The sequence below is a fragment of the Sphaerodactylus townsendi genome, linkage group LG05, assembly GCF_021028975.2.
Source record: "Sphaerodactylus townsendi isolate TG3544 linkage group LG05, MPM_Stown_v2.3, whole genome shotgun sequence".
Taxonomy (NCBI): domain Eukaryota; kingdom Metazoa; phylum Chordata; class Lepidosauria; order Squamata; family Sphaerodactylidae; genus Sphaerodactylus; species Sphaerodactylus townsendi.
This window is the reverse complement of record NC_059429.1, coordinates 79,537,249-79,560,987: the sequence shown is the minus strand read 5'-3', so window position 1 is coordinate 79,560,987 and position 23,739 is coordinate 79,537,249. Positions and strand designations below refer to the sequence as shown.

The following is a 23,739-nucleotide window of genomic DNA, read 5'->3' as shown; positions in this document are numbered from 1 at the left end:
TGTGGTTATATAGCTTAGCTTTATTGATCTACCTAGTGCTATCACCTATATTTTCTGTACATTACTAGTATTCACTTCATCTAATTCTCACTCCCCCATATTTCACAACTGTCAATTGTGACAGTCATGCACATTTTAGAAGCAGAATACAAAACTACCCAGTCTGTACAATTAAGGCTTTATGTTGGCTTTAGATTCATAGACTTCTCAGTGATTAGTACAATTAATTAGTAATAGAAGTAAGATGGCAAAAGACTGGCATGCACAAATGCTAGTGAACAGTAAGAATTACTGTTGCTGAACATTTAAAGCCGGAGTCAACCAGCACCTTTGAGGCAAATCTGAATACATCGTGCTATCTGAATTTCAGCCTTCTGCACTCGAACAAATAATAGCTCACTTTCAATTCTATTTTGAATTTACCGGTACTTACATTACTAATTACATCAGAGAGCCCGTGTCTAAATCTGAATATTATCAGTTTAATAGAATAAAACAAAGCCCTATCTCCTAGTTTTCGTTTTAAATCTACCTTAAGACTAGCTTTGCACATATCTGCTACTCTATCACGCGTTTTTAAAGCCAGAGTACGTAGGAGAGAATCCAAATCTTACCTTAGCTACAAACTCATTAGTGGCCTGTCCATGCACTCTTTTGTAATTTGGGTTGTTTCCCAGGGCCAGACTGGGACATGGATTTCTTCCCCCCTTATACTTGGAGATTTCAAGTCCCTGGTTGACTGAGACAAGATCAATATGAAACAAGTACATTTGATCAAGTTATCAAAATGGCCCATTATAGGATTGTAATGTGGCATTATCAATGGTATATTATAGACCTCAATAAAAACATCTTGCTAAAAAAAGGGGAAACTATTTAAGCTAAATGCTAGAGTGTTGAGAAAAGCTCATTTTATTTAAGAAAGAATATATTCATATTACCTTCTCCAATATTGACAAGGATTTCTGAAGAACATTAAGACTTCCAATTTTAGACTCTAAATATCAAAATTGATATATTTGCACAAATATTTGCAAAAAAATCCTAATGAAATTTATGGACCTTGCTATTAAAATCTCAAAAGAATACTTTATGGAAATTCACAGCCAATCTCATTACACTGTTTTCAAAAGGAAATTTGTTCACATGACAATAGATAAAAATACATTTTAATGACAGCACTGCAACAGTGGTATTCTGCTTGTGTTTAATGAACACATAAGGCTGTGAGGATTTATTAAAAGGTCACTTAAAAATACTCTTGTCTTGGCTTTTATCAGCAAATTGCTGATACTTTCTCATCCACTTTGCAAAGTATAGCAAATTGCTGATACTTTCTCAACCCACTTTGGTTGCCTGAAAATACAGTCAGGCAACCAAAGTGTTCAAAAATGCTGTCTTGCTTTGACCCATGCCACTGCTAAAAACAGCCACCTTCAGGCTGACATTTGACAGATAAAGGTGAAACATTTGCGTGCAAGAATAGAAACATCTACTGTCCAAACATTTCCACCCCTTAATGCATCTACTGCAATTGTGAGCACAGTGTTCATTTTACTTCACTGGTGCTACAAACCCTCTTTCTAGGGAACTGGTAAAAGCCACTGGGCATCGTAACTCCCATGAAGATCAGCATCTGACCAGCACACGGAAAGAATGGAAATTACCTGCAAGCTAGAACAAGGTAACGGCAACTAACATTAGGACTATCCGTGCTAACAGAATGCTAACTGTGGCAATGTTGCCAAATGCAAACAGCTAAGCAAGCGAAAGGCGTTGTAAGCAAGCACACAAAGCAGAAGCAAACTCAAAGCGAAGAGCACGTGGAAAGAAAAGCATGCAGATCTCGGAGGAGAATCATCAGACTGGCAAATCCTAATGATTCTATAGAGAAGGGCTGCATCTTCCATCAGGCTTTTGCAGCAAGGATTGCAAAAGCCTCAGCAGTTGACTCAGATAATGTTAAAACCAGATGCAAGGCTCGAGTATACAAGGAAAGTAGTACAAAGATAACATTTTGTTATGAAAGGATTATTTTTTGAAAACAAGTACCCTGGTTTAGAACATTGTGAACACAGTAATTCTTCATCAAAGTTCTTAAATTAGTTTTTTCCAGTTTCTCATACCATGCTCATTCGTAAAAAGAATTAGACAGAAGCTCCCCCACAAAAGGTTAATCAAGACATAATAGACAATGATCACTGTTCCCCATAATTTATTAGAGATCACCACAATCTACAGCAGGCTGGAAGTAAATTGAAGTTTTCTTAGTAATTGCCATATTACATTATACTCAGTTCCACCCAAGTAAGCTTCTATGTGTTTAATCTTTTGTCCTCACCCAACATTTTCATCCAACCTTTGGAAACATGCTGTCAAGACTTGAGTGATTGGTCTTGCCATGAATCTCCTGGTGGGAAAGGGCATCTGGGGTTATTCTGATGCTCTGTCTTCAGCTGGCTTGCTTTCAGTTTCTTACCTCTGCTGTTTTGGCTGGCTTGCTGCCACACAACCTCCTAAGAAAGCGGTTATCTGGTTTAGCAGGGAGGTTCATGGCTGTGCCTACTTGCAAGAAACTCTTACTGGCTAATGGGGATTGGGGGAAGGGACTGCCTGAATTCAGACTGGACAGTAATCCCTTTGCAACGTACGTCACTAATAATTCTCTGTCAGTAAAGGATATTTCATTCACACTTGAATCTATCTTATTTAAGAGAACTAGAGTACATGACACATATGAAACAAGTTTGGAAACAAAGTCAGTTAACATTGCATATGCAATACAAATTTTGGGACGGGCATGAACAAGAAATTAGCAGTTCCCCTTATTTTTAGTGGACTTCCAGAAGCCACAGAGGCTCAAGCATCTCTGCAAGTATAGTTCCAATGAGACACAAGTTAATAATCACAGTTATCAGAGTACACATTTGGCATACTGCACATACTGTTAGCATTCCCAAGAGAATACCATATTGGTATTTGACTGCATGGTTTCACTATAAAATATAAAGTAGACTTAAAATCTGGTAACACCTTCCCACACTAGCTTTGAGCCCCTCACCCTATATGCATCAATGACAATGCTGCTTGTATTTTATTGTGCACTGTTTGTTATTGTACACCGCCCAGAGCCCTTTGGGAGTTGGGCAGTCTAAAAAAATCTAATAAATAAGTAAATAAACTCATTTGTAAAAAGCACAATGATCCTTATTCATCAACACAAAGAAACACGTAGCAGAAAAGGAAAAAGTAAATATTGACACAATAAAAACGACAGCGGAATACTACCTGAGCAGGAAATATGTCTGTTTTGATTATATTTTCCAGACAACTATTTTTTTTCACATACCTCAGACAGGAATGGAGAAAACCCACTGCAAAGATTAGACTTTAAGAGAAAATTAGACTTTAAGAGAAAGGAAGAAATTTAACAAGGGGGGAAGACAAAGGACAATTCCAGGACAAAGCTATGAATGACTTCTTTCCATCTTCTTTGCACTTTGGAAAGTGAGATAGGCAAAACATTAGGACACATTTAAGAGACGGCTGCATAATTTATTATAAATTTAGAAAAAAATTATTATAAATTTAGAAAAAAGCCTGGAGTTGGAGAAGTGACTGCAGCAAGATTTAGCCTTCTTTTCCAGATGATATTTAAATTTTAGGAAACTCAGTCTGAACAAGCAGCTTTTTATTGTACTAGGAAACAAAATAGGCAATTGCTTCAAAAGACTAAGCTGATGGGTAGATCCCAAGAAACCTTTGACTTTGCCAAAATTTGTAATCTTCTGCTTTTGAACACAAATTCTGAAGTGAGCATTAGGACTTCTTAAAGAACTAAAGAACTCTTCTCCAGCTCAAGACTATAATCAGAAATGAGGACATTCTATTCACTCTCCATACGCTAAACCTGCTTGCCTTTGAGGCAATAGGAAGACCTCCCTGACTGGAACGTGGCTTCCCTAGAATCTCAGGAGCCAAGTCAGCTGGGGAAAGCATAGTTTACCCAAGGTCACTGATATCAACACAAAGGATATTAGGCCCCTGGAACATTACCTCCTAGGCTACCTAGATGCCATAGCAGCAATCCAACAAGTGCTGGGGAGAAAAGCCTGTTCTCCTTGTCCCTGCCATCACAGTCAGGATAGGTAAACCGGCGGCTCACAGGTAAGGACTGGGGGTCAGGGTTACAATCCTGCTGCACTTCTGATGCCACTGGGAATGCAGAATCCAGTAGACACAGCTAATTTCTGATACTTTCGGAAGACATATCAGTTTGCTAAGCCTAGCTCAAAATTAAATTTATGGAACAAGTGTGTGTGAAAGAAGTGTGTCACTTATCACACAAACATGCATGAATCACAAAATGTTTGTCTTAAAAATGTCTGATCAAATGATTACACTCTTCTCTGTCTCTCTCTATATATATACATACATGCTTTGCATTCCAAAGACTTTTAGACTTCAGTGTCAAATGTGAATGCCTGTCTCCCAACTGTGCTGAAAGACTACATTGTATAATTCTGATACCAAAAATAATTAGAGTGATCACATATTCTTTGTAGGAAAATACTGCAGTTCCAGTGATATGCCTGTATGTGGCATTTAGTATCTGTAAGTACATTTACACAGGAAATGAAAAGAAAGAAACAACATAAAGGAGTTACACCAACTAGATCTTGAATAGTTTCTGCCCATTATTCATTCTTTCCAACTGAGAGGCAGATTTGACAAGGAACCCATTTCCTTTGGATTTTAAAAAATCACATCAACACAGTATCAGAATGTAAAAAAAACCCCAAACTGAAAGGAAATCTGGATACAGGAACTGGCAGTCTAATCTTAGAGGACTTCAAGAACTGCTTTTACTGCATTTTCTTGTGACAGAAGAATGAAGGTTACTTTCTAAAGGAATATATGAGGGTGGAGCAGAGACTGTGCCACTAACCCTTTTCTTTAAAAAACAACAACAACCCTTAATGCTGCATTTTATCTGTCACACAGATCCAGTAGTTTTATTACTACATATATTGACAAAAATGGGACTGCATTTATATGAACATGGAGTTCATCAAAACTAGGGAAGAGCTTAGACATAGGGCCATTCCTAGTGCAATTCATTACAGCATTCAAAATGAAGCACATTCATATAACCTTAGAAGATTTTAAAGGATACGGTCCGTACCAGGAAACAGTGTTCTTCCAGTCAACAGCTCAGCCATAATACATCCAACAGACCAAATATCAACTAAGAAAAAGAAGTAGTTATAAGCCAATGATTTTCCATAGCCACACAGTTTTGTTTCAGCATTCTGATGATTAAAAATAAATAAGAGCAGTCAAAAAAAATTCTTAATGTACCATTGAAGGCTTTCATGGCCAGGATCAACTGGCTGTTGATGGTTTTCTGGGCTGTGTGGTTGTGGTCTGGTAGTTTTTGTTCCTAATGTTTTGCCTGCATCTGTGGCTGGCATCTTCAGAAGGATGTCTGGTGAGGTGTGTTTCACTGAGACATACTCTGAAGATGCCAGCGATAAATTAAACTTTAGGAGCAAAAACTACACACCACAGCCACACAGCTCAGAATACCAACAGTAGCCCAAAGTGCTTAGCTTTAATATAAGAGCAGGGAACGAACATTTGTACTTTCTAGACACATATGATCAGATACGTCCAGATGCAGAACTGCTCTATTTTCAAAGGAGTACCATTTTGCAATAATACTTTAAGTACTGAACATCCAGTCATGGAGGATAGTTCCACTGCAGCATTTCTATGGGTAGAAGGGTTTCGGCCAACAAGGTGACACTCTCTCATGCATGCACACTTCTCCAGCTATATCCCCAAATGCCACTGAAATTGTGTTTTAGGATGTCCCCTGCTGCTTTAGAACAGCATTTGGGGCTGCAGGGGGGGGGGGGGGGGGCAAGAACATTGCTCTACAAAGGTGGAAGTCTTTCTGCCTGTCAAATATGATCCAAGCTAATCCCTATGGGAAGGTTAGTAAAACAATACCTGTTTGATTGTAATGCATCCAGTTCAGCATAATCTCCGGAGCCCTGTACCACCTGGTTGCCACATACCCCGTCATCTCATCATCTGTATGTCGAGCCAACCCAAAATCCAGAATCTGTTCAACAACACAGACAGCACTCCATTAAACAAATGAAACATGAGCTTACCAGCTGAGCAACTACAACTGGGAAGAACCAAATGTAAGGAAAGACCACAGGAACAGTTTAAGAAATAGTTATGATAAAAGCTAGGCTTGCCAACCTGAAGTTGCCAAGTCCTTGTGCAACCAGCCAAGAGCATTATCACTGCAGTTCCAATGTATGTAACTCAAAAAAGTATTAAATTGGAACTTTTATTAAACATCTGGAAGCAGACAGAGATCTGCACATTTAGAAAACTATGGACATGGGCTATCAAACTTGCAAACATTCTTGGATTTTCTTAGTAAACTATGTAGGTTTGGACCTACATGAAGAGGAATAATCACAAGGTTATCCACAAGCCACAATTATGCACAATAACCTCTAATTACCTTTAGTTCACAGTCCTCATTCACAGCTAGGTTACTAGGTTTTAAATCCTAAAACAGAAAAAAACCAGCATGACACTAATTTTCTTTACTGATTTTTAAATTTAGTGTTACCAGTAGTTAATAGGCATTCTTTTGAATTTTAAAACAATTTCATCACAATCCACAATTTTCTGAATTTTCCAGCAGCCCAAAACAACCTTATGTAGGAGCAGTGCAAATGTAAAAATAACACCAGAAAAATGTGCCACATATACACAAATGAAATACCAACTATATTATAAAGACATGTGTTAGAAAAATGCATAGAGTCACTACTGTGACAAAGTGACCCAAAAACAAACTTTCTTCTCTAGTGGTGAACCTATGGCACTCCAGATGGCCATGCTGGCAGGAGCTGATGGGAATTGTAGTCCATGAACATCTGGAGTGCCATAGGTTTGCCACCAATGTTCGAGAGCCTCAGCTCCCTTTACTATACCCTTAACTCAAACTCCTACTACAATAGATAGAGCAACAATTTTCAGGCCAATTCTGCAGCTGTTTTACTCTCTTCTGATTTAAAAGCACTGAATTTGGTTTTAAATTATATCAAAGAAAATACTTACTCTGTGTATTATGTCAGCTGAATGGATATACTGCAAAATTAAAGAAATTTTGAAAATTAGTTTGAGATCACCATTTTCTGCGTCTTAATTACAAAAGGGCCAGATCTGAAGTTCAGTCAGCTGAACTGTACTAGTGGAACAAGCACTTAGAAGGGAACAGTGTGATCACTAAAAGTCAACATGTATTTCTTAGAACCAAATCATGCCAGACTAATCTCATCTCTTCTTTTGATAGAGTGACACACTTGGTAGGATTCAAAATGACCTGGAGAGGTCAGAGAGGTGGGCCAAAGCTAACAAAATGAACTTCAACAGAGATAAATGTAAGATACTCTACTTAGACAGAAAAAATGAAATGCACAAATACAGGATGAGTGACATCTGGCTTGACAACACTACATGTGAAAAGGATCTGAGAGTCTTAGTAGACCACAAGCTGAACATGTCAGCAGTGTAGCAGAAGCCAAGAAAGCCAATGAAATTCTGAGGTGCATCAATAGGAGTATAGCTTCTAGATCAAGGGATGTAATTGTACCTCTCTATTCCGCACTGGTCAGACCTCACCTGGAATACTATGTTCAGTTCATTTTCTATGACAGTTTTCATTTTGTCATGTAGCAAGAGTTGTTGTATTAATAGGAATTGTGTACATACCTTTAAACCACGAAGAATTTGATAGATAAGAAACTGTACATGATCATCGGTGAGCTTTTGACATTTCACAATATTATTGAGATCTGCTCCCATGAGATGGGTTACAAGGTATCTAGAAAACAAAAGTTAAGCAAAGTCAATGGTATCCTCCCTCTTTGACACCTGCCCTAAGACCTTTCAGGAGATGGGTGAGCTAAAAATGTCACAAAATAAAAGTGAAAGAACTGAGCAAACTAAGCTACACAGATAAAGAGCCAGGCTAACTCACTATGGTAAACTGTCGGCAATGGACAGACTGTGGGTGGTATTTAGGAAAAAATACTAATTTCCTTTGTCATCCACTCAAAGCGATGAGTCTGCAAAATAATAAAAAAATAGTCTTCATCCACTTAAACGTGTTCTGAAGAATGTAAATGGTTCAAAGTTTATGACAGACTTGCGTTCCCACCGCAAGACATACTGACCTCTGTGTAGAACTATCTACATTTTGGTAGTTCTGCCTTTTGAAACTGTAGCTATCATGCCTACAACCTCATAAATTTCAATTTAGGATTCACTTTCCCCCCCCAGCTAAATCCAAGTAACAGGTATAGGCTGAACATTCTGGTGTAATTTAACTAAGAAATCGATGTTATCTAAAAAGGATGATAAAATGTTATTTATGCTCCACCTTTCTCTGCAATGGGAACCCAAACCAGCTTACACTGTTCTCTTTTTCTCCACTGTATTCTCCCAACAACCCTCTGAGATTAGGTTAAGTGTGTGGCAGGCCCAAGGTCACCCAGCAAACATCCGTGGCAGAGTGGGGGTTAGAACCTGGGTCTCCCAGATCTAATCCAATACTCTAACCACTATACCACACTGGCTCTGACTGCCTTATCACAGATTGCCTTATCCATTGGGTTCGGGTTAAATGCCCCATTTATATATAGGCATATTGGTGGGTTACAGACAGCCCCCAACTGAAAACAAGAAATACATAAAATAAATGCAATGCTTTGGCTATTTCATACAAGGAACTGGTTTTTAGGCAGTACTGGTGGATAGGCAGACATTAAGTTTTGCCTTGCACCCTTCCCCACCACATGCAGAAACCTGAATGCGAAAACCTATGTGACAGAACTCGGCTCAAACAATCCCATGCGTCCTTTTTCATGCAAACTGAACTGCACAAACAGGGCTCACTTGAATAGAAATTGCCATGTGCTCCCTTTCATTAGGACAGAGCCATGCATGAAAAAGTCCCAGTAAAAATCAGAAGATATTTAAAATATATATTCTGATAGGACATCTTTGGAGCATGAGACTTGAAAAATTAGTCAGTTTCATTGCATTCACATTCCTATTCCACAGAGGCTCAATTAGAAGCTCTTCACTGATTCACTCTTTCCACAGAAGTAGGAAAGTAGAAGAAGGTGTGTACAGGGTGTAAGAAAAGTATGGCACCATTAAGTACCTATTAACGAAATACTTCTACACAGTCTTATTAAAACAAGAAACCTGCCTCAACATGTACTTAGAAGCTATTACCTACATGCCCAACAGGTTTTCAACACAGCTATTTAGGACAGTTGCCATTTGATAATCCACTAGTCTTATGACATAACTGCAAGTATCTGTGAGTCTGCTGTGATACGAGTAAAGGTTAATGAAACCAGACCTCTGTCATTGCAACTGACTGAACAATTCACATGATGAGCAGAAATAATTAAAGCTAGTGGATTCTTTGCTAACACTAGTAGCTCCCTCTAAGAACCTAGTGACTACAAAATCCATCCAGTCAAAGTACTTTCTTCAGTCTAGAACTCATGAATTCACCCCACCCCCCATGACCATTTAAAAGGATCATTATTTCTCCTGTGGGTGCTAATCTCACTTAGGCCGTTTCCGCACGGGCATTTAATGGTGGCCTGGAGACGGCAAAAAACGCCGTCTCCAGGCCACCATTCGCACAGGGGGCTCAGCTGCATCGCAGCCGCGCCGCCCTCGCGCCGCCCGGCCGCCGCGAAGCTGGCGTTTCCCCAGAGCGCTTGGAAGCGCTCTTGTTGGGGAAACGCCGCCTCGAAGCCGCTGCCGAGCGAACGGCTTCGAGACGCCTCCCCCACCTGGCACTTACCTTGTCCCCGGGCCTCTGGCGTGTCGCCGAGGCCTGGGGACACGCCCCCTGCCCTGCGTCGCTGGAGCAGGCGCGCAGGGCCAGAATCTCAGGCGGCTGACCAGCGCCCGGTGGCCTGGGGACATGCAGGTCGGCAGGCGCCCGGCTCCTGGCGCCCGGCTGCCGGCTGTTTCAGGACCACCATCCGTCACGTGCGGTCCCAGTGCGTCAGTTACGGCGTCAAAGCGCCGACCGGCTGTTCCGCGACTGATAGCGGAAAGCGGCCCGGAATTTCCAAAAAAGCAACAATATTCACTAAAAGGGTTCCTATATATCCTCAAGTCCCTCATGGCACTAAAGCAGTTATAAGACATTATTATGACTATTTTATGGCAGGGCAACTGATAGTACCTCAGAATAGAAATCCTCTATATAGTCCTTATTCAAAGGTTGCATCAAATAGATGTTTATGTGGCACTGGTTCAAAAGATTTCAGTTAACCACAGACACAGAAATTGGGAAGCAGTTTTGCACAACTGTTTCTCAACATATGTATGTATAGCAAAGTGATTTTCACAGCACAATACATTCTTTTCTCCCTATTCTCACGTTGAGCAAATGTGTGAAGCATCCCTTCTTTTCCATAATGTCTAATAAAGAATTGCACAACACAAATTCATAGATTCATACAATACGTTTTGTGCAATAAGACGTACGATATCATTGATTTGCACTACCATGTCTACAATAACTGGCCAACAGCAACATAAAGTCTTCACTAAAGCAAAATGTTAAGTTCTATCTTAGCAATCTTATTAATTCTCCTGATCAGCAAGGCCTGAGCCTGCAAGGTTGCCCCTGTACCAATTCTGATCATTTCGGAAAGCAGTCACACCATTTGCGGTGGGGCTTCTAAGTGTTACCTACACATCATTGAATTCTTCTAGTGACTTTGCAGGTGTAAATACATCTAGAAGTCCAATAACCTGTAAAAAGAAAAAAGAATTGTGTGAAACTCCCCACACTTCATTAACCTGCTCTCTCTCAACCCAAGCATGCAAATTTATTAGATACACAAATGATTTTCCGAGGGCTTCGTTCAGATCTCAACACACATGAACATGAATACCATTTCTTTCAATGCAGCAAATCAGATCTCTTCCACAGTGGAAGATGGTGAGCTGCAAGGGAGCAAAATCAAAGAACATGCACAGTCCCCCTGATGTTCATCTCAAGTCACAATTCTTTATGTAAACATCTTCCTTACTAGAAATCCCTTTTTAAAGGATGGAGCTGTTAATTTTATTTCAAATACCAAAGTTTTTCAAAAGGGAAATTAGCAAATCATGTCACTCAAAAATAATACCTTTTATAAATGTTGCAGTGACATATGTTGAAAGTTCGGCATGCTTAAGCACATCTGATTTCAACATAATTCTGGAAAGTCAGCAGTAACAGGCAAGGCACTAGGGGACAATCACTGGTGAAATGAAAGCATACCTTACTGGTGATATTCAGAAGCCACCAGTGAAAGCAAAGGGCAAGTCAACTACCTGTACATTGGTAGGAGTTGTGAGACAGTTCATAACTGTAGGGTTAACCTGAACCCATCCCTGTATCCACCATTCACTTCCAACAGTTTCTGGTATGGGTGTGCTTCCTCATTCCCACTAAACTGCTCAGCAGTGACTACTGGCAATCCCTGCCAGCAAATCATCACACTGGGTACTCTGGATAAATTTAATTGGCATTTAATTGGTACTGGTATTTAACTGGTATTTAAGAACATTGCTCTATAGGGAAATGGTAGATTAATGTGTGACTAATAATCTAGCTACATTATTATATCTAGTAAAACTGCTGAAGTTCACATGTGTCTACCTATCTACAACAAAGTACAATAATAAACCATAACTGATGTCGTATTCAGGGGAATACATTGGCTATTACAGTAGCTCAGAACAGGAACAGTCTTCAAATCTGCTTGCAGATAAGTGATCTTCCATATAGAAAACAGCATTTTCTCCAGCAGAAATATAGGACAGTGTTGAAGTATTGTGCAGAATCAATGTGTGGTATAAACCCAACAAATGCACATGCAACCAAGTTAGTATATTGGGATGGGTGGATGCATAATGGTCAAGTTATGCTTCAAAAGGTAGACTGGTCATATGCACCAGGCACATCAGGAAATACCCTCACTTCTAATGTGTTCATTAATGCACAGAACATTTAAGTAGAACTGGGCTGGTACTAAGAAGTGCAGTCAAAGTTCCAGTGGTAAAATGGATCCTTCTTTCATCTACTGCATCCCCTAAGTCATCAACAAAACCCTGAGTGTATGGGATCAGTATGGTCTTGGGATCAGTGAGGAATGCTGCTCAGAGCCACAAATTCCTCCTTGAGTGAATAGATGTGACCAGTAACTATCCCTATGTAACAACTGTTTACTACCCCCCAACAAGGTTCTGTAGTCAGCAAAACAGAAGTATATTTAAGTCTGTGATTAAAGCTGAAGAGAAAGTAAAACCTCATACAACAAAGAACAGATTTCTGGTAATTAACCATAAGGTTTCTATAGTAAACAATACAAACTAGTTCTAATCTATTCCAGTTATAGCTCTGACTCCTTTCCTTACAAACATGTACGGAGAAGAAAGAGAAGAGACCAATGGGGCAAGCAATGTGGATCAAGGAAGGGCCAGCTCTCCTCTTTTCTAACCTTATTCACCCTGTGCAAAAGTGACTCTTACTTTTTTTAAAAAGAGAAGTCATCAGACTACTGTTATCACATAGTTACAAGTAAGTTCTAGTTTGGCCTGAGCATCAGTGACTATGATATCGTGTTCTGTATTTGTCTAGCATTTCCAATTGTACATTTTGGTGAATTTTAAGTAGATAGCATTAAGAGCATATCCCAAAACAGAGCTCCAGCTGTACGATGGGACTTTTTGACTTACCCACTCCTGCTACAGTCCATCTTGTCCCTGAAATACTTTCCTAAGGTTCAGGAGATGCTCCACAAAAAGGCCACTAAGAAAGTACATCCAGGTCTGACCATTATGTTATATTATGAACTTCTTTCAGAATTTGTTTTTGTTATAAATTAAGAATCTTCGGTTATTCAAATCTTATAAGATCAGTAGTAATGGAATAAACATTTCACTGCGCACAGAAGACAGTGAATATACTAAGTAAATAAAAAGGGAAAATTTGTGCATAAAGCATATTAATCTTTCTTAAAGAAGAAAAGAGCCCTAGAGAGCAACGCAAAACAAATCTACCTCCCATTTTATTCACTAGGGCTAATTCCTGGAAAAGTGTTTGGGGTTTTTTAGGATTACAGACTTAATCTTGATTTTCTGACATCTTGGACTATTGTTCCTCCATTTTTTTTGTATTTTGGCGGAATATAGTCCTGTTTCCTTAATGTCTTTGCAATGTACCATAATATTGCCACATAAATGGTAATAAAATTGAAGGGTTTTTTTGGCAAGGCCTAAAGGTAATCTAGATGCATATGCTAGAAACCTTAGTATTTCTGCCAGAAACCTCAGTACTTCTGCTATTCAAATACTTTGCTAAAATCAACAAGTCTTTTCTTCAGTACATCTGTAAATTAAAGAAACCTGACAATGTTCTGATAAGAATGCACCACTTTAAAACAAGATCTGAAGCAACACGCCAGTATAGAAGTTTCATATATTACGATTTAAACAGCTGACAGTTCAAGAACAATTTCTTTCACACAACCTCAGTTTGAATAGTCTACCCGATTTATTTATACCTCTGGTGTTTGCTGGTTGTGACTGAAGGAATATTTAAAAACAAGCACATTGCACCAAAGTTCTATTTGAAACCATTATAAAAGGCATTTATTTCACAACTGAAGAATTAGCTGGGGTTAGAGTGGCCCAATAGTATAGATTTCAAGTGCTGTGGTTAAGGCACACACATCAGTATTGCAAACTTCCTTGAAAAAAGGTAACCGTTTTGAGGTCCTAACTCTAAAATCTCCCCCACAGCATAAAAGGGAAGGAACATTTTTGCAACATCGTTACCGCTCCACAGACACTCTTGAACTATGAAGTCTTTTGCAACAGTTCCTAGTGAGGAGCTCTGAAGTATTACTTCCCAGCAGCCTGCCTTATAAATCAATACAGTATAACCTATAAGAAAATCTTTAACAAACTCAGAAGATGTATAAAACACTTTCCTGCACAGTGCCGTAATACCTGCAGCTACAAAGTACTCAGGGTAAACAATCCAACGTTAAGATTACATTAAAGTGAACCATGACATTGGAATTGCACAGGATTCCTTCATGAACATAACACGATCACCCTCCCGCCCGCCAAAACCTTGTGAAATACTTTAAAGACAGCCTAAACTGGTCCAGACATATTCAAAATACTTGAGGCTAGAGCAGATGTAATTTTTCCTGATCCGTTCCTGAATAAAGAGATGAGGAACACATTCTGTCCCGTCTCATTTCTCAAGCATAAAACATCTTCTGCCCACACCAAAAGTTAACCTAACATTCGCCATAGTTTTGCTAACATAGCATTCAGACATCTCTTTCCACACTTGATTCCTCCACCCGCAACTTACATTTTCATGTTTCATATGTTTAAGTAGACGCAGTTCACGGTAGGTCCTTTTGGCGTGTATGATGGACTGAAATGGTCTAGACAATTTCTTTACAGCCACTCGCTGGGCAGTTTTGTTGTCAAAGGCAGAGCTACAAAATAACAGTTTTAAAATCAGTATTAAGAATGCATATAAATGCTGAGCTACAATTTCTAGGTCCTCAGTGAAAATGACTAACTGATTATCTCTTGCTCATCGACAGGTCAGAATTTGTGTTTAAGAAGAAACAGACCACAAGCTTAGGATCTGTTCCAGGGCACTTTGGGAACAAGAATGAAGACCCTCGTTCCAGTGTTCAGAACTATTACATGCAAAATCAGAACTGTTCTAAAAAGTAGTACTAATTCTCAAATTAACACATACATTCACAAAGGACAAATGGCACATTTTGCAATCATTCACTGACAGAACAAGACATAGAACAATAACTTCCTGTAGCTTTAAATAGTTCAACCTCTAAAATTGCCTCTTGTGACATTTCAGAAATGGATTCTTAGTGGACTAACAGTGCAATCCTAAGGAAAGTTCCTTCAGTTTAAGCCCATTTACTTTAATGCACTTAGACTGGAGTAATTTTGCATAGGATTGCACTGTAAGGAGGCTGCAAAAATATGGTGCATGTTTCATCCCATAAGTTGACTGTGGAAATACAGCTTCAAATACCATCCACATTTCTAGAATTTAGTAATTTACTATGATAGTTTTTCAGAAACTTGAAAGAGATACAGTGAAGCCATCATTGCCCACAGTACACATGTTTTTTCCCCTGTGGCCCGGCATATTCTCCAGTTCAACAGGCTTTGCAAGTTTGTTACGCTTTAAACTGAAAAGCCAGAATTTCCCCACTCTCCAAAAGAGAAACTAGTAAGGCTGGCATAGTACATATAGGTGTCATTGCCATTGTTGAGTAGTGCTGATAATGAACCCTACCCCTTATAGCCCAGACCAGTTTGGAGTTTAAATTTTACAAACAAATTATTTGGTTTCTCAATATGTAGAAGTACAGATCGCTTTCAAACGAAACAGGCATAGTGCAAAACCACAAAGGGGGTGTACTGTAGCAGAACAAAACAGAGAAAAAAAAATACTAGAACCTACTACACCAAACTGCAGGCTACAGGAGAAACCAGCATGACAAAATAACAGATGAACGGTATATATTTAAGTGAGATACTTAGCCCATAAAAGTGTAAGGTGCATAATGTGCAACCACTGTACTTTAAAATGCCATGCACATCCTGTTTGAGACTGTTGCGACAGAACCTGTGCATTCTTTTCCACCTAGTATTTCTCTTGTGCAGGTGGACTATCTTCCAGGCATATTATATATCATCTTCGTGTTTATGTATGTAACATGTACGTTGTACATCCCATAATTGTTGCACATTATGCACCTTACACTTTCACAGGCTAAGTATCTCACTTAAGTATACGCCATTAATCAATTGTTTCACCATGCTGGTTTCTCCTGTAGCCTGCAGTCTGGCATAGTACGTTCTAGTATTTTTTCTCTATAATTCAGTACAGGCAATTTTACCACTCCACTGACCTTTGCAGAATTAGCCAAGGCAGCTGCAATTAAAGAATCATGAAAACAGAATAAACAGGATCCCCCCTCCCGCCCCCCCCCCCCCCAGCACTGAGGCTTCTCTATTAATTCTATGATTGTATCAAGCTTTCCATTCTAGGTCAAGGCTGGTGTGAAAGTGATATAAGGAGAAAAACTTATTTTTATACAAAAATTTAATCCTGGGGTTTATTTTCAGTTATAATGGCATCTGGCATCCAATAAATAAAATGGAAGTTACCAGGCACCTGCATTTGCTTGTATAGAATGTTCTGTTCCTGAAATCATTGGTTTAAATAAAGTATTTTATTTTACCTTACAATAGTCCCCTACTCTGCCTTAAGTGCTTTCTGTGTTGCAAGAACCAGAAAAATAATTCTAGCTAGAAGCAACATCATTCCACTTCTGCTTTTTCTCTCTGGCACATCTTAATCACATTCTGTTTGACAAAAGTTTTGCAGAAAGAAACCCAATATTTGAAATTATTGTAAACATAATTAAGGCACAATAGAAACAATATAAAGACTAACACATTCAAATTAGCAAAACCAGATGGGCAGCCCGATCCAACGGGCCACTTGCCTGACTGTGCTGGCCCACCACTCCCAAGGTAAAAGTAAAGTAAGTAAAAATGCAAAAAAAGCCTCCCCCTACCAGGAAGCCCCCATTGGGCTCAATGGACTTTGTAAGTCCCAAACCCCGTCTGGTGGCACAACGAGGGCAATGGCTGGGAAGAAGCCGACTAATGTCAGCTCTTCCTCCATCCACACCCTCAGACCATCCTTGCTACACTGAGAGCTCATAGGGCAAGTGTCCTGAGAATGGCAAATCTGCAGGCATGGCCCTGCATTCTTTAAACTGATTTATACAGCTATGGAACAATAGAAGTGTTGAGTCTGATCATTTGGTTCTCAAACCAAACAGGCAAGCACGGCAAACTATATTTATATGTCCATGTTTCTCTTTCAGGTTTGTTAAGAAAACTTTTGACAAACATAAGAGTCCCAAAAATGCTGAGGAAAATTTAAGAATTTTGTTGCCAAAGAAGTCAGTCTTTCATCCTGAACTTGAAATAACCAGGCCACACAATATTTTGCACCCACAAGCAGCAGTATTTTTTAGAACTGCTTATATCAGAAACACCCAGGACAATATGTTAGACTGAGTTCAGACTAATTTAATCCAGGTTAGCCATCTGTCCCAATTCCTATTTAAAACATATATGAACTTCAAGCGAATTCCCTTTGCAATAAACAATGTGCAGCACACTGTGGAATAGCAGCTTATCAAGAAGATGAATGCTGCGAAACAATATCCACCCCCCCCACCACCACCACCACAGTGCATGCACATGCTGAGGCAGTGTCATCTGGGTGATTCAGCAAGGGCCGTGTAGTCTCAACAGGTAAACTGCAGTATCTGGAAAAGCCAGAGATGATCAAGAAATAGAAGATCTTCTGCCTCCACCTAGTGTGATTCCTGTGCATTAATATGCAGACCAGCCTTACCTGCTGATTGGTACTAGTGGGGTCTTCAGGCTAAAGAGTCATCAGATGTATCATACTGCGTTATCTAAAATAAAAACTTGCTTTATTCTCTTCATATCCATGTGGTATCATACAGATCTCTGGGTTTCCTATTTCAGAATAATCTGTAGCCATGGTAACATTAACAAAATTTGTGGTTTAAAGGCTTCTATTTTTGCTGTGAGTAAGAATGTAGTACTAACAGGAGAAACACTCATTGTGTGATGCTTTGGGACATCTAGGAGGTGCGGCACAAATCTCTTTCATGTTTATCAATGCTACTCTTAATATCCTGCTCATTTTAAATTTCTCCACCCATAATAGAAAAGTAAGATTCTGAAAAATTTTAAGCTGGGAAAAAATATTTTCCAGAAAGGATGGGGATTTTGAAATATATGTAACCATTACTTGCCTATCAAACCAAAACTACTTTTACTGCTTTATCAACTTGAAGTGTATCTGCTCAGTCAGCAAATAAAATGATACAATTTAGCATATTTAAACATCTTAATTTTCTACAAGAGAAGTTGTAAATAACCAACCAACACTTGAGAAATGATTATAAACCACCATGTGTAATGCAACCATAGTTAATTTTTGCTATCTGAGAGGTAGGAAAAAATAAACCTTGACTGAAGGTGGCAAAATTCTGTAGCAAACCAAATGAAGTACATTATTTGGAGAGAAACCTGAGTCACAATTGGTAGAACTGCCAGCATGTTTGGATAGTAAGCTAAACTTTGTAATACTGAAAATACTGAACTAGTTAATAAAGCATACTAATTGAACATATTATAGCACATGAATTACTGCCAAAACATTTTATATTTAAATAAAAAATACGGAACATGTATTCTACAGCATAAAAGACACTAATGCTCGGAAAATGTGAAGGCAGAAGGAAAATAGGAAGACCCAGCACGAGATGGATTCATTCTATAAAAGGCCACACTCCTCAGTCTGAAGGAGCGGAGCAAGGCTGTTAAGACATTTTAGAGGTCATTAACTCACAGAGTCACTGTATACACCCACACAAGGTGTAGAAGTCTTTTTTCAGTGCTCCCCCTAAATTCCCAATTGGAAAAAATGATAGTCATCAGTGATTTTCAAGCAATGCACTTTGAATGCTGAAAATATTTTCTTAAAGCATTATAGTCATTATAAAAGAAACAAATATAGAAGCTTTCCCCAATTTTTTGTCTTTTTCTATTGGAAAAATTAAAGGGGAGGAGGGAGGGAGAGATGGGAAAACACACACATTTTCCCAGCTCTTTCCTGGGCCTTCAAATCACCCCACATACCTTTTCCCCTTTCTAAGTGACTATGCATTCAACCTCTTCAAGACATATGACTTTCAGTTTATAGAAAAAGTCCTTCTTGTGGAGAGTGAACATAATGGACTCTTGGCCAGGGAGAGCAACTTAAAGCCCTAGGAAACCATAAGACCACTGGGTAACCATGTGGCAGCTACATTTTTATTCTAGCCTGTGAGAATAAAGCTAAGGTGGGGGATGAAACCCCCTACATTGTGTTGCTCTAAGGGTCCTTGGAGAAAAGGCAGAGTAAAAGTGTAATGCAAAACAAATGTGAGTCCAATCCCTTCTGTTATGCAGACACAAGAACTTCACATGATATGCCCAATCTGAAAAAAAGAATAGACAAAAGCAAACAAATTAAGCCGCTCAAGGGCTTCCTCTCAACAAAAGGGTCGAATCTCCGAAAAACACCCAGCAATTTGCAAATTAAACTTTATAAGGATCATCAAGCACCCCTTTCTTTCAACATTTGTTATCTAGGCACTGAAAAGTCAAGACTGCACTGGTTGCATGTTCAGATAAAACGAGAGTGAATTTTAGGAAGGCAGGAATCAAGATGCCAGAGCACTGCGGCAAGCATAGAAACTGTGTCTAAAATGTGCATCAGGCCGGGACCTCGACTCACCTTCGGTGCACCGGCTTCGAAGCAAAGGACAATCCCACAGGCCGGACTCCACCTGCTACCAAAGTGCGAGTCCTTGAAAACCCACCCAATCCAACAGGCTTTCCAAATGAGGGAAGCTTCCGCCTTCTGGGTATCTCCAACCACAGCGAGTGAGGCACAATAATCGCCCGCCCTTCCACGGTGAGAGGCCCTGGGAACGGGAGCACGGAGCTACCCCTCGACCCCGAACAGTGGCAGGGATGGGAACTGGGGGCAACAGAGCCATGCATACAAGGATGCAAACGAGCCAACTTCTCCCAGCTACTCACCAGACAGAGCCATAAGCCCCGGAGCCCACAGGCGAGAGGTTCTGGTACCGCTCCGGCACCTCCCAGATGGTCTTGTTCAGCTCTTGCCGATAGAACTTGGGCCGCTCCTGGGTCATCTCGACCCCGAGCCCGCCCCGCCCAGCGCGGCAGGGAGGGGGAGGCTGAGGCAGGGGACCGGCGACGCCTCCCTCCACAGGGAAAGGGGGGTTCTTGTCTAGACGGAGGAGTTGCGGGCGGGGTCTCTCTCGCCAAGGGACCGCCGCAGAGGCAGCGATTACAGGCTGCCCCGAAAGCCCCAAGCGAAAGGAAGGGGTCGCGTTTTCTGGCTTCTTGAAGGGGCGGCCTACTCAGTCGCCCGCGTTGTCGTCCAAGGGAAGGGTAAACAGCTGCGACGCGGGGTCCCTGAGGGGGCCGGAGCTCATCCTGGGCGAGGGGAAGGAGCAGGCGGGCGGCGGCGGCGACAACTCGCCCCTGGTCGACTTCTTCCGACCTCTTCCTAGATCCCCGACCAATCGATCGTTCAAGTATCGCGAGACGCAGGAAAGACTCGAGGCAATGCCCCAATATGGAACCTGACGCCAGAACTCTATGAGCTCAGCCCGCCAGAGGATTCTCTCGCGAGAACTTAGAGAGACGGGAAGGCTGCGGAGGTGGAGTTTCACGCCCGGAAGGGTTTTCCCCCCCAGCGGTGTGGCGGCTGTGAGAGTTGAACGGTGCCAGCGTGTAGTTTGTCTCCGGTCTGAAGACATGGGAGTAAATGGAATCGCTCGGCATAGGAGTGCATTTTAAATCCCGTTAAAGCGCATATCCCTATAATGGGGCAAAGGAGTACAAACTGCGGGGATTTGGTGAATCCGCACCACCATGTTCCATACATGGGAGAGCTCCACAGCAGCCGTTTCAACTCCTCTTAAGCCAGAAAAAAGGGGGGTATTAAGAACCAAGTCTTTTTCTAAGGGCTTAAACATCACATACAAAAACGTTGTGCCGAAAAATATGCCATGCACATCACGAGCGCGCACTTTTATTCTTTTTAATTAATATCCGCGTGCACTTTTATTAATTCTTGTTCTAATCCTAAAGCAGTGCTGCGAAACACCGCGACATCTACTGATGCAAGGAACACGTAACACAATCCACCAAGACGCGCGGTTTGTTTTTGTAAGGCAGCGTCTTGGGCAGTGTGTCTGCCCACTCCCAATTGGCTTTGTGAGCGAGTTCGCTCAAAGTCATAAAGGCCCCTACACCACAATCCCGTCTCAAGGGGCTACGCGCCATTGGTTTGCGCGGGGCTTGAGGTCGTCCTATCGCCTTGTCCCAGCAAGTCCGGGACAGCCTCGAGAGGGACTGTGACAAAGCCGTTAGTAGGGGCGGCGCATGCGCGGTGCATATGGATTGGAGCAAGTCAGGAGAAGTGCCCAATGCGACACTCGCGCCGAGCCGAGGGCGGTGCCGCGCGCGCTTAGAAGAGTCAGGGGGCGTAGCCTGTCACAGCAGCAGCCCCAGGTCGGAAGGAAGTGACAGCGGCAGCTTCGAGGATATTTGGTGGCGCGCGAAACGGCGCCCGAAGATACCTGCCATGCGCACGCGCCAGCCGGTTCGCCCTCGCCCCGCGCAAGCGCAGGGGACTTCCTTAGAGCGCACGCGCGAGTGCTTGCCGTCTCTGGCCGCCATGGAGAGGAAAGGTAAGAGCGCGCCTGGCCCTTTGAGAGCTCCCCTTCTCCTCCTCGGGAACAGCCATCTCTCCTCCTTTCAAGGCTTCACCTCCGTCTGTTTCTGCGCTTTCGGGGTTCCTGATCCCCTTGGCCTTAGCCTTTCCCCAGTTCCCACCAGCAGACTTTTCTCTCACGCTCAATCTTGTTTGTTTCTCCTGGACTTCTTATTTGAGAATACCTGTTCCTGAGGTATCCTGTCAACCCCTCCCCCACAGTTGTAAATGGGAGTTTAAGAAGAGTGAAAATGAAGGGTGACACTATAGGCTGACTTAATCGGGTGTTTAAAAAATGTGGATAGAATATTTTTGAATGAGCATGTAATTCTAATCAGTGTTGCCTGAGAATGAATCCTTTGAAGCCAAGGAAACCAACCATGTAGCTTTCTTTCTCCGTATCTGAACTTTCTAATGTTTCTCTTCTGTTATCCATCATTTTCCAGTTCTAGCACTTCAAGCTCGGAAGAAGCGGACCAAAGCTAAGAAGGAAAAAGCCCAGAGGAAGTAAGTGTGGTCCTGCTGCCATTTCAAAGCAATATGAGTTGGTGTTACAGGCGGTGAAAACGGTCTGAACTTAATGTGTGGAAGCCAGTCTGGTAGTCTTTGTGTTGAATGAGATAGAAACTCATCCACAGCTTCTACTTTTACTAGGCTCCTTACTCCTGAAGACAGCCTCATATATACTGTGACTTCTCTGAGAATAGCATCTTAGAAAATTTGTTGGTAGTGTTAGTTTTCATCTGAACTATTATTCTGTTCAAGGCAAATGTTGATTTGAACCAGTAGGCAGGTTTATAGATTGAATGAATCATGAGTTTTTAAAACCTACTGACTTAATTTCTTTTATGTTAGTCTGAAACATTACATGTGCATGTAATTAATGTAGTCACGAATGATGGGGTACAACATGCTGAAAAATTTGAACCTTACATTTGGCTGTCACAGAGGGTTCTTCTGACCAGCCCAAGGGGATTGTTTGCTTGAGATTCTTGCACAACAAGTCATTTATGCATCTTAAAACCAAACAACTTGAAAAATTCTTCAAAAAGTTTCAAATGATTTGAACACAAATCTTAGTTTGCAAGTAAACAACAAATGGATAAGTAACTGGCTATGGTGGGTGTTTTGTACTATACTGGCATAAGCTTATATAGGTATACTTTCCTTGAGGTGAAGAGCAGAAATTATTGTAAAACGTTTGGTGACCAACTAGAGAAGAGATGGTTTTCCAGGTTCACACTGTTGATATGGCTTGTACTAAATTTTCTGTAGTTTTGACTATCAAGTATCAAGTTGTGACTTTTATGTAAATTTATGATAATTTTGCATGCTTAGTTGTATAGCTAACTCTTCAATTAATTTTTGGAAACCTTTTAAAGGCAACTGAAACCCATGTCTGCAGATATTCCAGTACATTTCTCTATTTCCTACTTTTAATTGATATAATTGGCAGGTCCAGAGCTAACACGAAATCTAGATCTTAATCCTGTTCTACCCTTTCCTGCTTCTTTAGCCTTTTCCCACCCAGTTCTTTGTTTTTGATAGTGAAGGAAGTGGCAGAGCACATGCTTGTCTAAATAAAGTCTTCCTGCTCAGTCCCTGGTATACCCATTGGGGAGGAGTCATAGTCACACAATGTAAGTATTGTATGAGCACAACTGTGATTATGACATCTCCGAGCAGCTTGATATGCATAGGAGATGATTGTAAGCCACTTTGAGACTCCTTAAAGGTAGAGAAAAGCAGGGTATAAAAACCAACTTGAAATTTGATGATTTTTATTGGAGTTCCAAACAGCTTGAAAGACCAAAAAAGTTAAAAGCTTGATAGCTTAAATATACAGTAGTAATCAATGTTAGAACAGGATTCAAAACAGGAACTTGCCACTGGAGTCCTGTTCTAGCATTGATTACTACTATATATTTAAGCTATCAAGCTTTTAGGTCTTTCAGGCTGTTTGGAACTCTTATAAAAATAATCACATTTCAATCTGGTTCCTATGCTTATCAAGTGGTTTGGATCTGCCACAATCACAGTTGTGCTCATACAATACTTATCACGTCATTCTAGCTCAGGGGTAGGGAACCTTTAACACTCAAAGAGCCATTTGGACCCGTTTTCCACGGGAAAAGAAA

At 40.8% G+C, this 23,739-nt stretch overlaps 2 protein-coding genes across 4 annotated transcripts in view; one reads left to right on the top strand and one right to left on the bottom strand.

The window, feature by feature from the left end:
• The window catches only part of MAPK14 (mitogen-activated protein kinase 14), a 31,736-nt gene extending 11,284 nt beyond the window's left edge, over positions 1-20,452 (bottom strand). Inside the window, exons 1-8 of one of the 3 annotated variants that reach the window (XM_048498245.1) lie at positions 19,894-20,452; positions 14,513-14,642; positions 10,829-10,887; positions 7,807-7,918; positions 7,153-7,182; positions 6,548-6,595; positions 6,016-6,130; positions 5,177-5,248 (exon numbers count right to left, since the gene is read on the bottom strand). In XM_048498245.1, coding sequence (XP_048354202.1) covers positions 5,177-5,248; positions 6,016-6,130; positions 6,548-6,595; positions 7,153-7,182; positions 7,807-7,918; positions 10,829-10,887; positions 14,513-14,642; positions 19,894-20,009 — 682 coding nt within the window. In that variant the 5' untranslated portion in view covers positions 20,010-20,452. Of the gene's footprint in view, positions 1-5,176; positions 5,249-6,015; positions 6,131-6,547; positions 6,596-7,152; positions 7,183-7,806; positions 7,919-10,828; positions 10,888-14,512; positions 14,643-17,626; positions 17,700-19,893 lie in introns of those variants that run through there. The other 2 variants (XM_048498243.1, XM_048498246.1) reach the window with 2 other exon arrangements.
• An 816-nt stretch (positions 20,453-21,268) lies between these two features.
• Positions 21,269-23,739, top strand: part of SRPK1 (SRSF protein kinase 1) — a 40,068-nt gene continuing 37,597 nt past the window's right edge. Inside the window, exons 1-2 of the mRNA XM_048498241.1 lie at positions 21,269-21,578; positions 22,048-22,108. Coding sequence (XP_048354198.1) covers positions 21,284-21,578; positions 22,048-22,108 — 356 coding nt within the window. The 5' untranslated portion in view covers positions 21,269-21,283. The remainder of the gene's footprint in view (positions 21,579-22,047; positions 22,109-23,739) is intronic.